Source organism: Phodopus roborovskii, unplaced genomic scaffold, assembly GCF_943737965.1.
Source record: "Phodopus roborovskii unplaced genomic scaffold, PHOROB, whole genome shotgun sequence".
Taxonomy (NCBI): Eukaryota; Metazoa; Chordata; class Mammalia; order Rodentia; family Cricetidae; genus Phodopus; species Phodopus roborovskii.
The window spans coordinates 25,783,897-25,798,424 of record NW_026126407.1 but is presented as its reverse complement, the minus strand read 5'-3'; the positions used below and the strand labels follow the sequence as shown (position 1 = coordinate 25,798,424).

The 14,528-nt window shown below is 34.9% G+C and overlaps 1 protein-coding gene across 2 annotated transcripts in view; it reads left to right on the top strand.

The window, feature by feature from the left end:
- Positions 1-14,528, top strand: part of Fnip1 (folliculin interacting protein 1) — a 79,426-nt gene that overhangs the window by 35,760 nt on the left and 29,138 nt on the right. The window contains exons 3-8 of one of the 2 annotated variants that reach the window (XM_051180683.1): positions 4,806-4,940; positions 8,319-8,419; positions 8,674-8,748; positions 10,131-10,222; positions 12,235-12,318; positions 13,782-13,853. In XM_051180683.1, coding sequence (XP_051036640.1) covers positions 4,806-4,940; positions 8,319-8,419; positions 8,674-8,748; positions 10,131-10,222; positions 12,235-12,318; positions 13,782-13,853 — 559 coding nt within the window. The remainder of the gene's footprint in view (positions 1-4,805; positions 4,941-8,318; positions 8,420-8,673; positions 8,749-10,130; positions 10,223-12,234; positions 12,319-13,781; positions 13,854-14,528) is intronic. The other variant, XM_051180684.1, reaches the window with a different exon arrangement.

Here is a 14,528-nt window from a genome sequence, read left to right as displayed (position 1 = left end):
AATATCTTGTATCTCCCTCCCACTTGGGGTTTCTATTGCTGTGAAGAGACACCGTGACCATGGCAGCTCTTATAAAGGAAAACATTGGGTAGCTTGCTTATAGTTCACGAAGCAAGGCAGCATGCAGGCAGACATGGTGCTGGAGAAGGAACTGAGAGTTCTTACTCTTGACCCACAGGAAACAGGAAATGGTCTGAACTAGGCATAGGAGACCTCAAAGCCCACCCCCACAGTGGCATACTTCCTCCAACAAGGCCACACCTCCTAATAGGGCCAATTACAAACTACCATACCATCCTTTTCCCAGTTAATATCCGTATTTTTAATCATTTTTGTTTTTGTGACCTGATGAGTCTCATTAGGGTTGCTTATAAGAGCATGGATGAGAGGTCAATTAATTATAGGAGCATAGGCACCTTACCAGCAGCTATACTACTGAAAAAAAAAAAAGGTCTCAGCCTGGCCTTGCCATGGTGGTGCATGCTTTTAATCCCAGCACTTAGAAGGCAGAGACAGGTTGATCTCTGTGAGTTCAAGGCTAGTGTGCACTATAGAGCGAGTTCCAGGATAGCCAGAGCAATACCGAGAAACTCTGTCTCAAAAAAAAAAACAAAAAACAAAAAACCAAAGTCCCTGTACTACCATTAAGTGCCTGTAGGTCCTCAGGGAATAGCAGGACCTTATAGGTCACTCTCCAGTCTGTTGACAAGATATTGACAGGCCTAGTCTTGTGTAGACAATTACAGCATGAAGGCATAGGTTTAAAGATTTCACTAGACCCAAGATAAATGATAAATGGATATTTATTGGGGAACATTTACACAGATAAATATAAAGAAAAGTGGGAGCACTTCTCTGCCCTTCCTACCCAGATCAGCTGATCCAAGAGAAAGACCATACAAAAGAAATCCACAACTCAAGCTTCCCTCTTTCTGTTCTTGTCTACCTGAAGCCACGCCCAAGGGGGAGTGGCCTTGTTACAGGTTCACTGGCAAGACCACTATAATTCCCCTTTTAAGAATGTTTTAAGCCTGATGAAAAAAATATATACAGTGATAACAAATGTCAAGTATATTCCAGGAAAAGGAAAGGTAAATATATACAAATTAAAACCTATTACCAGTGAGAGCAATATTGAGCAATAGATACTACATGTCCAGTATACATGTCCAGTGTCAGGGTAAAGGCATGACAGAGATTACTCTGATAGCAATCCTAATCTGGAAAGTCTAAATCTTGTCTGAGATAAGAGAAGATATAGCTATGACTGTCTAGTCTTCAACCTCATCAAAGACCTCAGAAGGAAAAATCACTTTTATGAGGATAGACAGGAAGTGCAAGCCTGTGCTTCCTAAAGGTGCAAGCATGACAGAAACAGCAGACCACCTGGATAGTCACCCAAGTTCTCACAGCAACATCCGGGTGAACAACTTTGATTAAGGCCTAAAGTATCAGATGGACTGTCTAAGAAGTTGAAAAACTGTCTTACCCTGACTTAGCAAGGTTCAGCAGTATTCTTTAAGTTTATCTCCTGTAAACCCAGTTAGAACAGCATGTCCAAGGTCAGCAGTTGGGGTGGGGGCAGTTTTTTGTCCAAGAAGCCAGTATCTGAGGAGAGAATAAATTCCAGAGAGGGTGTCATTGGTACCCAACATACTCTTGGGAATAGTTCGATGCTGTCAGGAGCAGTTTTGTCAGTACTCAGTTATGTCAACTGAGTACTAATTATTAAAACATTTATATGCCATATTGTATAGGACTTTGAAATGTTTGAAGAATAAATATGTATGTCTTACTAATCTCATAGATAAAAGAAGGATGGGTAACTATAATCTGTAATTCTCAAAAACAATTGCTCAGTGGCCGAAGCCTCCCACAATAATTTAGCAAGGACAATAACTTCAAAAAAAATACACACACACACACACACACACACACACACACGCGCGCGCGCGCGCGCACACACACATGAATTTCATGATCCTCCTGCCTCTGCCTCCTTCAGCAAATCCTACCAGTGCGCGCCACCACAACCGGCATGCACATGAATCTCAACAACAGAGGTAGAACTGAAATGTCTTGACTAGAGGTAGAACTGTAAAGTGCAATATGATAAAATATCCTAAATTGTATCAATATACAAAGTATATACACAAAGATAGTTTTATATTTATGTGCAAAACATCCTAAACAGAAAGGAGACCCTACACAGTCAACATACAGGAATCTAACAATGTAAGTTATCTGTAGCTAATAGTTGCTAAAATTAGTTCACAAGAAGATATGTTAATCTACCTATATCCCATCCTAACCATACCCTTCCCATAATCTTACCTATAAACTTACCTTAATCTACCTATATCCCATCCTAACCATACCCTTCCCTTAAACTTTTCTAAAAAAGATACCCGAGTCTGACTATTACCTTCCATATCCAACCCTACAACTTAAAACCAACCCTACACAGGTGATAATTATCCCTTTTTTAGCGATGAGAACAGCACTCAACTTTGTGTCACTTAAAAAAAAAATCCTTCAAGACTCATTTGTGTTGCCTAAATATTCTTATACGTCTGGTCTGCTACTGTGGCATGGTCAACTTACTAGGGGCTATATATTCATATATATACATATGAATGAATGAAAGCCACATACATAAATACACCTAGCAAATGTCTGTATAATTGTGGACACCTCTCTGTCCATTTAGGGGGAATGAGAATCCAATATAATGAATATACCTAGCATCTAAATGATTTTTTTCTAAGTTCTTTTATTTACCAAAATGAGCCAGATCTTCTTAGAGAAATCAACTGTCTGTGGACAGAGACAATAAGAGGAAAAAATGAGCTTGGGACTTCTTTTGGTAGATGCAGCTTGAGATGGTTGAGACACATTATAGCACTTAAGTACTCTGGTTGACTGATGAAAGGGTGAAGTAAGTAAAACCAACTGAGTTTTGTTTGTAATTACATAACAGACTTAGGTAATGTCTCTTTGCTTCCGGTTTCTCCTATGCAAAATGGAGTATTTTAGTAGTATTTTTCATGCTGAATATTAAAGAAAATGTATGTGGGCACTAGCATTTTGTTGGCAACATTTTGTTAGTAAGTAATAAGATTATTAAGATATAGCCAAGGATGTTTTCAGTTGATATCCTTGGGAGGCCTGTTTTTTTCTGAAGGGAAATGGAGGAGGAATGGATCTGGGGGAGAGAGGAAGTAGGAGTGCACTGGGAGGAGTGCAGGGAGGGGAAACCAGTTAGAATGTAATATATGAGAGAAGAATTTTAAAAAAGATAATACTAAATGTTATTCACAAGCATTTAAATGAAATAATACAAATAAAAATGTCTAGTGAAATCCTTGACTTCAATTGTTAGTTTCCTATTTATAACTACATGTTAGTAATTTTAAGTTAGTTCTCTGGGCTATTATAATTAGAAACTCTGTAAGTATCATTATGGTTTCCCTTCCTACTCTACAGATAGCAAACCAAGATTTAAAAGCTCAAATAACCTATTCATAGGATTTGAATTACTCAAAATGTCTAAAGCCCTTTTTCCTTTTACTTGAAACATTTGATTGCAGATGATGTAGAAGTTGTTCACACCCTATTTTAAAGTGCCTTTGGTGATAGTGTAACTGTAAAATAGTTACTCTTCAGAAAATTGCAGTTACACTCTGATTGCGTCTCATACAAGGAAGAATGAACATACTTGAAACTGATAAAGCACTGAAGTACTTTTTAGGGTGTCACAGACCTAAATGGATTACAGCTTATATCCAAGTTGTGAGCATTGAAAGCTCCAGGGTTCAATGGGGATGGAGAAGAAAGGAAAAAGAAAAAAGTAACAGAAATTAGTCCTGGGGCTAAATAGATGGTTTCATAGTTGAAAGCACTTGCTGCTTTTGCAGAGGATCAAGGTCTTGTTCCTAACACCTCACAATCATCCTTAATTACAGTTCTGGGGAATTCAATACTACCTTCTGACTCTGGGCACCAGGCACACATATGGTGTATAAACATACACGCAGGCAAAACACAAGTATGTATGTGCCTTTCATCTAGTCTTCTTAATAAAACAATCATCTGAATTTAAAATGTATTCTTTATCTGCTCTTCACATAAATACATTGAATTTTAGAAGATTAGACATGGGATGGGGTTGTGGCCCAGTGATAGAATATGTGCCTAACATGCACATGTCCCTGAGCTCAGTCCCTGAACTGCCCTCTCCAAACACAGAAGGTTAAACAGATATATGTACCTATAATAAAATATGTCTTTTATATTTCTCCTTTCTCACAGATTGTTAATGATATTTTCATAATAGTGTTGTTTGTTAACTTGTAACATGTTATTGTTATGTTTAAAACTTTCTCAGCTCTATTTTCTGATATAAAATAATGAATAGATATAACTCCTAGACAAAAGTCCTTTGACATTCTCAATAATTTATGAGTATAAAGTTTTGAAAGTAAATAATTTGAAAACCACCATTATAGATTACTAAGTTACAGTTAATGAATATTGTTTAGTCTAATGCTCTCCCATGGTGCCATGGATATTGTTTTTTGGACATATAATATAAAAAAATTCCTATGGTTTGATAATGTTGGTGAGAAAAAATATGTACTTCAAATAATACTGAAGGAAATAGAAAAAAAATACTATTACATTACAATTATATTATTTTCAGTAATCTCATCCTTGGTTTTTCCAGAGTGTTTAATGTTGCTTTTAAGTTTATCTGTGGTAAAACAAATGTATTGGACTGTAAATGGGAGTATTCTGTGTTTCAGAAGCTCTGTAGTGATGCTCAAGTCAAGGTTTTTGGGAAATGCTGCCAGCTGAAGCCAGGAGGAGATAGTTCCTCCTCTTTGGATAGTTCTATCATTTTATCTTCTGATGTAAAAGATCAGTGTCCCAAGTACCAGGTAAGATAACTCATCTATTCATTTATAAGCCATTTTAATCACCTTCCTAGGGACCAGAGTTATAATATCAGTTAGACTATACCTTCCTGGAGCCTACATTGTAATTGCAGAGATGGATAAATTCACTCAACAAGTGAGTTTTAATAATCTTGAAAACCTTAGATGGGAAAATACAGAGGTCTATGGTATTGATAGCAGATATTTTCTCCATCTTTATCTCAATTCATATTATGAGTACCCACAGTAATTTATTTTTTCACCTTTATATTATTAAATAATAAAATTAAAATCCCAATATAGTTTGGCCATAGTAGGAAATTAAAACGTAATTACAAGGATTAAATATACATCTTTGTTTTTCAGAAGTAACTGGATTTTTTTGTTTTTAGGTTAAAAAAAATCAGTAACTACATAGGAACTTGGATATAAGTTTACCATGTGAAATAAAGTCAACTTAGTTTCGTGCTAAGTTTCTATCAACTACTGTGAATTTATGTCATCCCAAGCTTGTGCAAATAAAACATACTTTGTATTTAGTGGTGCTAAAATAGATTCATCTATGCAGGCCTGGAAAGATGGCTCAGTTGTTAAGAAAACTTGCTGCTCTTCTAGAGGGCTTGAATTCAATTCCTAGCACTCAAAAATGTTAGCTTACAACCATCTGTAACTCTGACCACAGGGGATTGGTGTCCTCTTCTTGCCTCCAAGGGTGCCGGGCATTTATGTGGTACATAGATGCCCATGTGTAACATGAAGATAAAAATCCAGAGACAGATACTGGGTTCAAGCTAAAGATCAGAGAAGCAAAGCAGCCAAGCCACCAGAGATCTCTTACCTCTACCTGTGTTCAGACCAAAAAGGGCAATCCACCAAACTCACAGATTATATCTCTAGACTGCACTGCTACTCACCAAATCTCAGATTCCTAGACTGTTCAGTCTGCACTGAGCTCTTTATATACTCTCTAGTGCTGTTATTACATGTGTGAGCTCTGTTTCTCTTTTAGACTGATTCACTCTCATGTAGCTCTAGATGACCTTGAATTCACAAAGATCCAAATGCCTTTGTCTCCTGAGTCCTGGAATTAAAGGTGTGTGCCACCACTGCCCAGCTTTTATGGCTATGGCTAGGTTTGCATTCTGATTTCCCATGCAAGCTTTATTAAATAATAAGCAATATATCACTACATATATGTAAGTAGAACATACTAAAAAATGATAATAACTTTAAAAAAAATTTAAGATCTATATACACTATTGTATACTCAGTGTATCTCTCAGGCTGAAATATATTCCACTGTATGTATATATACCCAATTTTCTTTGTCTGTTCTTTTCCTTTTAAGTCTTTTTTTAGAATAGAGGGATTTTTTTTTTTTAAAGATTTGTTTATTTATTGTGTATACATTATTCTGTCTACATGTTTGCCTGCAGGCCAGAAGAGGGCACCAGATATCATTACAGATGGTTGTGAGCCGCCATATGGTTGCTGGGAATTGAACTCAGGACCTCTGGAAGAGTGTCAGTGCTCTTAACCACTGAGCCATCTCTCTAGCCCCCTTTTAAGTCTTTAATCCATATTGAGTTGGTTTTCATATTGCTGTAAGAGTCTGGTTTTATTTTTTGCATATGAATATCCAGCTTTCCCAGCAGCATTTCTTAAAAGAGACTTTCCTTTCCCTATTTTATAGTCTTAGTACCCATTTTGAAGATCAGTTGACAATATTGATGTGGATTTATTTCTGGGTCTATGATCCCATTCCATTGGTTTATCTTTCAATTGGAACCATACTGTTTTAATTACTATAGATTTGTAATATATTTTGAAATCTGGATAAGTAATAACTTCAGTTGTATTGTTTTCTTTGAAGGTAATTTGGCTTTGTGGTCTTTAATACATATTAGAATGGTTTTTCTATGTTTATAAACAAGACTCGTTAAGTCTATAGAGTACAAGTAGATCTTTTTTAAAATCCATGATAGTTATAAATTGCTTTATTTGTGGATGCTTCTTTGCCATAATGGAAGTAGTAAACATTATACTGTTTGTTCTACCCTTGTTTACATACTGGAGGAATGTTGCATTACATGTAAGACATGGCTCAGATGTTGATTTGGAACTAGCCAGATGGCTCAGCAGGTAAAGGCACTGGTTGCCAAGCTTCACAGCCTAAATTCAGTCTCTAGCATCCACGTGATAGAATGTAGGAGAGAATCAACTCCTGCAAGTTGTTCTCTGATCTCCACTCACATGCAGTCTGTATACCCACCCATATATACTCACACCAAATACATGGTTAACTGTAAAAAAAAATTATTTGAGCATTATTTTTAGTAGCAAAATCCTAGAAGTGAACTAAATTTTCCTTGGTAACTAGTCTGACCTGTAACTGGAAGTTTCTCTCCTGCCTGCCATTTTCCTTAATAACCCTCTCTGAGGCTTAATATTAATTACAAACTGTTTGGCCTGTTAGCTCAGGCTTATTATTATCTAGCTCTTACAACTTAAATTTACCCATTTCTATTAGTCTGCATTTTACCACAAGGCCCATGGCTTGGTAGTTCACATCTTGCTTCCCTAGTGGCTGTTTGTGTCTTCTTCTTCTTTCTCTCTGTCTGTTTGGATTTTCCACTTAGCTATATTCTACCCTGCCATAGGCCAGAACAGCTTTATTCATCAACCAATAAAAGCAACACATATTCACAGCATAAAGAAGGACATCTCACATCACTGACCTGATGAAATGTGGTATTTTTTTTAAAAGATTTACTTTTTTTAAATGTGTATGAGTGTTTTGCCAACATTCATGTATATACACTATACATGTCTAGTAGGGAAGCTGAAAGATGGAGTTGTGTTTCCTGAAACTGAAGTTACAGGTGGTTTTGAGCTTTTGTGTAGGTGCTAGGAACCAAACCCAGGTCTTTTGTAAGAACAGCAAGTGTTCTTAACTACCAAGTCACCTCTCTGGCCCTGAAGTGTGGTGTTTCAATGTAATCAAATAATGTGCAACTTCCTCCCTCCTTCTCTCTCTCCTTCCCTCCTATCCTTAAATAAATCAGTGTCTCCCTAAGTACCCAGTTTGGATTCAAATTTGATGTACCCCTGCCTTGATCTCCCCACTATTAGGATTATAGGTATTACTATACCTACCAATATCTGTGCAGCTTTAAACATGAGTAGAATTTCTGTTTAATGATATGATTAAGTTTAATAGAAGAAACCATATGATGAACAAATTGCAGAGCAGTTTATACAATACAGAATGAAATTATTAGAAAAACTAACATAGGTTTGTATGTTATAAAGGAAATTAATACTTGAAATCAGAGGGCTTTTAATTCTTTAGTTTCATTTATGTTTTAAATTTTTATCCAGGGTTCTCGGTGCTCTTCTGATGCCAATATGCTTGGAGAAATGATGTTTGGCTCAGTAGCAATGAGCTACAAAGGATCCACCCTAAAAATTCATCAGATCCGGTGAGGGAGTTCAGTACTCATGTTATATACCTACTGTAGATGTTTTTTGAAGATGAAAGGATTTCTTAGATGTTTACTGAGATTGAGCATGTCAGATGCCCAGCTTATAATATAACAGTTTTAATGTTGCTTCTCATCCCATGTGATGATGCTATGAAATCTCTGTAACTTAACAAAATTTTATTTACAATTAATCAAAAAAATCATTGTATTTTAGTTTTAATCTCTTTCTGACATTTTGTTTTCTTTCATAGCTCACCTCCACAGCTCATGCTTAGCAAAGTTTTCACTGCCCGGACTGGAAGCAGTATCTGTGGAAGTCTCAATACGTAAGTGCTTGTGAATGCAGGGGGAGATTGATATTTGCTATTTTACATATAAAAATATAAATATTAAAATGGCTTTTTAAACCGTAGTACATATAGTTTATATCTTACCCAAGTCTGAAAGTTTATGGAGACCAGATCACACCATTTCTGAATATAATTGAACATATAGATGTGATTCCGTTTTCTGTAGTTTTCTGTGTTGATAAGAGGCTAAGTACCAGAACCTAGTAAAGAAAGTACTGAGTTAGAGTTGATAGTGAGATTAGTAGGACTTTGTAGGTGCCAAATCAGAACACCGACTAGCTAAAATCTTACAGTAATCCAAAGTCTAAATGAGTGGGAAACAGCAGAAAACCTTCTCTAGAGAAATTTTTTTTGAGCCTTGAGAGGCTTCTGTTTTAAGGGGTTTTATTATAGAGGCTTCCATATGTAGCTCATTTTTACCTTTATGTAGGAAAAAAAGGAAAAAGATGTTTTTCAAAATATTGTGAATACTTCAAAAAATGATGTTTCTAAAATGCCAACTTTTAAAATTTAATATTGAAGTAGAAATTAAAAATCACAGATTTTAAAACATTATAGTCTTCTAAATTTTAATTGATAATTCTTAAAGTTTATAGAAAAGATATTCATACTGAAAGCATAGTAATTTTACTTTTGTTAGTCACAAAGAGGATGAAAGTAATGTACATCATTTTAATGTATCATAATTTGATTGTTATTCCTGCTGCTGTCTTCCCCCTTCTCTATTCCTTCCTCATCGGCAATTGCTCATTTGACCGTTCCCAACACCAGATTTTTAGAAAATAATTTTAGCTCAAAATATGAAGGAAGCCTTGTCTGTGATGTACATCAGTGTCAACAGTTTACTCTGGAAAGAACCAGATGCTATATATTTTCTAATTTGTTAGCTGTATAGTATGCTGTAGTTTCTTACTGCTGTCATCACAGCATTAAAGCAGCCTTAAGCAACATGTAAATGAAAAAAACATAAACTGTCATCCTGTGAAACTTTATTCATAAAAGGTACAACATCTTGATGTGGCCTTCAGGTATAGCTTACAGACCAATGGTTTATGTGATTGCATAGTTATCATCATAGTTTATACTCATAGTACTAGTAGTAATAGTTTTAACTTAAAAAGGGTTTAAATTCTTTTAGGAAATATGTAAAATAATAGATTTCATAATGATACTTTAATTTCATTATACTTTGTTCCTATTTACCCCCCTACTATCCTCCATATTCCCAGTAGTCTCCTTTACCTAAATTATTTCAACTTTTACACTTATAATTTCTTTGGGATTTGGGAAGAATTACCATTAAAAATATAAAATATATTTGGAATTTTTTTTGTGTGTGTGTTTTCTTTCCTCTGTAGACTGCAAGATAGTCTTGAATTCATCAATCAGGACAGCAGTACATTGAAGGCTGATAGCAGCACAGTTATTAATGGTCTGCTTGGAAATATAGGTAGGTGGTTCATTTTCATTTTAGAGTTAAAAAATGCTAACAGTATAAAAGTATTTGAAGTTACTTCTTAATTATATAGATTTTTTTTTTTATAACCAGAGAGCTTCTAATGGTGTAAATGGAAAGGTTATTTAAATTTCACATGTGTAAACTTTGTTATTTGAAAAACATTTTTCCTTATATTTTATGTAATATTCATTTTGTATCTGAGAAAAGAACTTCTACATGTTTAATTTGTCTTCATTGTTTTTTGTTTTTAAATTTGATGTGTGTTTGAAAGGCTGAGTCATTAATATTGAAAGCCATTACCAGCTCTCTGAAATATTTTAGCTGGGAATAACTATACCTACTCTCTTCGCTAACCTAAAGTCATTTTAAAATGGTGCTCATTTTTATGAATTATGTTTCATATGAACAGATACTTAAATGATGACTTTCAAGAATCTTATTAGAATGATAGCTTAATTTAGTTAATTATGGCTCACAATGAATAGTGCATTTTAAAATGACATAGTATTTCTGCAATTTCTTGCCTAGAAAGCATAACTAAATTTCTGCTTGATCATATATCTGATGCATAATAACAGGGAGTAGATAGCAACCTTTATTTAGTAAATACTTTTATTTAGATAGTTATTATTTTTTCTTTTTGAGACATGATTTCATTATGTAATTCAAGCTGCCCTGGCACTTACATAGTAAATTTTATGTTTTAAATTTATCTTTATTCAAATGAGGTTCTACTAAGCTCTTCCAGTGGGTTAGTCTTTCTGTAAGGCCTGTTTTATAGTGTAGGTCAGTTTATAGAAAAAGTTATTTCAAACTCACTTGAAATTAATCAAGATTCTAATGAAGTGAAACGGTAACAAAGAGATGTCCTTTTAAAAATAATTTGATTATTTAAAATCTCCAAGGGCTTATTGAAAGTAGTACAAGTACAAATGAGTTGATATTTATAAAATTAAATTATACTATGGAGACTAGATGTATTTGACTTTTTTTTGTATTTGACTTTTTATTCAAATGTAGAAGAGAAATTTAATGCTTTAATCAAGCTACAGGCTTTAAATAATGCAATCCTTGTATTACCACACTTTTAACTGCAAATTAAGGATAGTTGAGACCTATTTCTGACTTTATGTTTCCAGTTGACCAATCAAGTGTTTTTAAAGCTATCTGGTAGACCCTGAAAAGGCAGTGGTAAGCTAATACAGTTTTACCTCAGTGGATTTGTAGTTATTGACCATTATATAAATAGTACAACCATAGTATGCTATAATGTATATAAGATTAAAATTATATGGCTGTGATTAAAATACAATATGATTTTCATCTTGGGGACAAGAAGGCAGCCCCAAAGTACTTATTGTGTCTAAAATTGTAATTAAAAAATAAAAAAGAACCATATATGGTGATGATAGTGTTGTATGTCTGACTCCAAGTAAAGGAGAAAAGCCTGTAATATCTTTCTAAGGAGTAAAGGTTTGGCGAGACAAGGAAGAAATTTTGAGTGAGACCTACTTGTCAGAAATGTCCCACATTTCCCCAACATAGGCCTGGACTTTGTGTCCTCTGTATTTAATCAATGGCTAGGAGATTGTTATGGGTAATATATAGTCATTCACAAATAAGCAATGGATTTTAAAACACAGTTAGAAATCTTTTAGATACATTCTCCAGGCTTTAATAGAAAGTTGTTTAGAATCCAACAACATTATCAGATCTGATTTATATGTTTACAAAAGAATGTCTTTTGTGAGAATGGGTCTAGTTAAACATTTAGGGTTAAAATATGTCAAGAAAAATCTCACCTCCTGTAGGTAAGTTGTTGGAAAATGGAAGATCTCACTGACCTCCTAAAAAATACTTGACTTGTTCTTGCTTTAGTTAAAAGTTCCTGTGCTTTACCTGTTGGTCTGCTCCTGTGTTGCCTTACCTCACCTTATTTTCCTGACTCAGTGTGGCTTCTCTAACAGGCTCTTTCATGTGTATTTTACATTTTTGCCGTATAGGTCTTTCACAGTTCTGCAGCCCCAGGCGGGCATTCTCTGAGCAGGGTCCGCTCCGCCTGATCAGGAGCGCCTCTTTCTTTGCAGGTTTGCCATGTGCTGTGTGGGTAGACTAGTTGGTGTGCCCTAGTGGCTAGAGTCTCTAGTAGAGCTGTGGAAACAAGAGAGTGTAGAGAATGGAGTTGGGAGGTTATGGGTTAAGAAAGCATTGCTTACTAAATATAGGAACTTACTGCTTTCCACTGAGTATGTTCCTAAAGTTTGCACAAAATGTTTATTAATAGGGTTGATATTTTTATGAAATTTCAGTTTGTCATTTCTTTCCTTGGCATGTCAGCTTAGTACTTAGTTGTACTGCCCCTTGGAAATGTTAACGTTATACTATCTTGTTTCCATGGCTAAGTAGCTTTTGTATTGTAATTCACCAATTGCTGGCAATATCTGATCTTTATAATTGTTGCAAAGTTTCTGATCTACACTCTTCCCTAAGGACAATTTTTCTTGGAGCTAAGATTTAGATGAACAAGCATTGTTCTAACACTATAAAAAAATGTGAGCATAATTATTCATATCATTACATGGTTACAGAGTGTGTGCCTTGCTTAATTATGCAGGAACACAGTCCTATTTCAGTTTTTTACACATTGCACACACATACTGATCTTTTCATTATTATTTTCTAATAGAAATTATCATTCTACAGATTTACTCATTGTTATTTATTATTTTCAGTCTCCTCTACATAGGACCAGCTGGCCTTGAATTTGAAATCCTCCTACCTAAATCTCCTGAGTGGTAGGATTACGGATATTTGTCACTACACCCTGCCATCCCACTTCTTGTTTTAATTAGAACTTATTTTACATGTAAATGGTAGATATCAGCAATGCATAGTTAGTCTAGGAAATGTGGAAAATTTTAAACTAGTTTTCAAAAATATATAAGCTATCCTGCTAGCATTTATACTTACTATTGTTTTTCACTTTGTTGTTTTTCCAGTGCAATGAATTAAATTCAGGGCCTTATAAATGTTCTAGGCCAGTGCTGTATCACTAATTTACATCCTTGGTCTCCCTACCTGTCTTTAAACAAAATTGGTATCAAATTATTTAGACAAATTTATCAAATGTATGGTTACAAAGCTTTAAATTCTTGTTTATTATGCTTGTGTTTCATCATTGTTACAAATATAATCAGAGCAAACTACCATAGAGTTGTTACTTGGCCTCAGCAACATTCATACCCTTTGATAGTATGCTTTTTCACTTAATAGTATGAACATCTATATTTGGCTATGTTCTTAAAAGTATGAATTTTAATCACTTCCTGGATTCTGTGTCTTGGATAATTTTGCACCACATTGTGAATCTTCAGATAGATCTGAAAGCTTGTTCAACTGAATAATAGTTCCTAGTGTTGGGTTGGTGCCATGCTATTGAAAAAGGAATGCAATGAGATGAAGCATGATCTAGTTTGCAATTTAAAAGGAGCAGCACCCACCTTAATAATAATAATATAGTTTATGACCGACTGTTTGTCTTGATTTCTAGTTCACAGCAACCCAATGGACATGCCAGGAAGAGAACTGAATGAGGACAGAGACAGCGGCATAGCACGCTCTGGTAATGTCAGGTTCACAAACTAACCCTGCTTTTTCTTGTTAGCTGGCATCAATTTTATTTTTTATCTCTGTCTGTATTGTCTAATCCTCTGTCTAGTGTGTTCACATTGACATTTCACATAAGATTGTAGAAAGGATAGGAAGAAGTTTCTTAAATTTGATATTTTAAATGGTTGACTATTAAGTGTGTTTGTGGGGTATGACCTATTAAACATGTTTAATTTTGTGACCTAGGAGCTATGTGTGACCAAGGATAGCTGCATGTGTGGCACTTATATTTGCTTGCTGTTAGCTAATGTAGTGATAGAACAGGAAAAAAGGAAGAAAGAAAAAAAAAAAAAAAAAAAAAAAACTCCTGTGCGCTATGTTCAGTGATAGATTTGTGCTCAGAAAAAAAAGACATGTAGCTTACTCTGGGCAAGGGGCAAGTACCAGCAATGCTTTACAAAGAGGCAGGGCTTCTTGAACTGTGTCTTAGAAAATAAAGAGGGATTAGCTAGGGAAAGGCATTTTTGGTTAATACTAGAAGTGTATGTTGGAGCTCCAAACCAAAAAGAAGAGTCTTCATCTTGGACTTGTAGTCCTTCTGCTTCCTGGCAGGTCTTGTCACATTGTGTACCTTACCTTTACTGTTATTGTGAGTCAGTTTGAGTATAAACTGCAATTTTAATTCTAT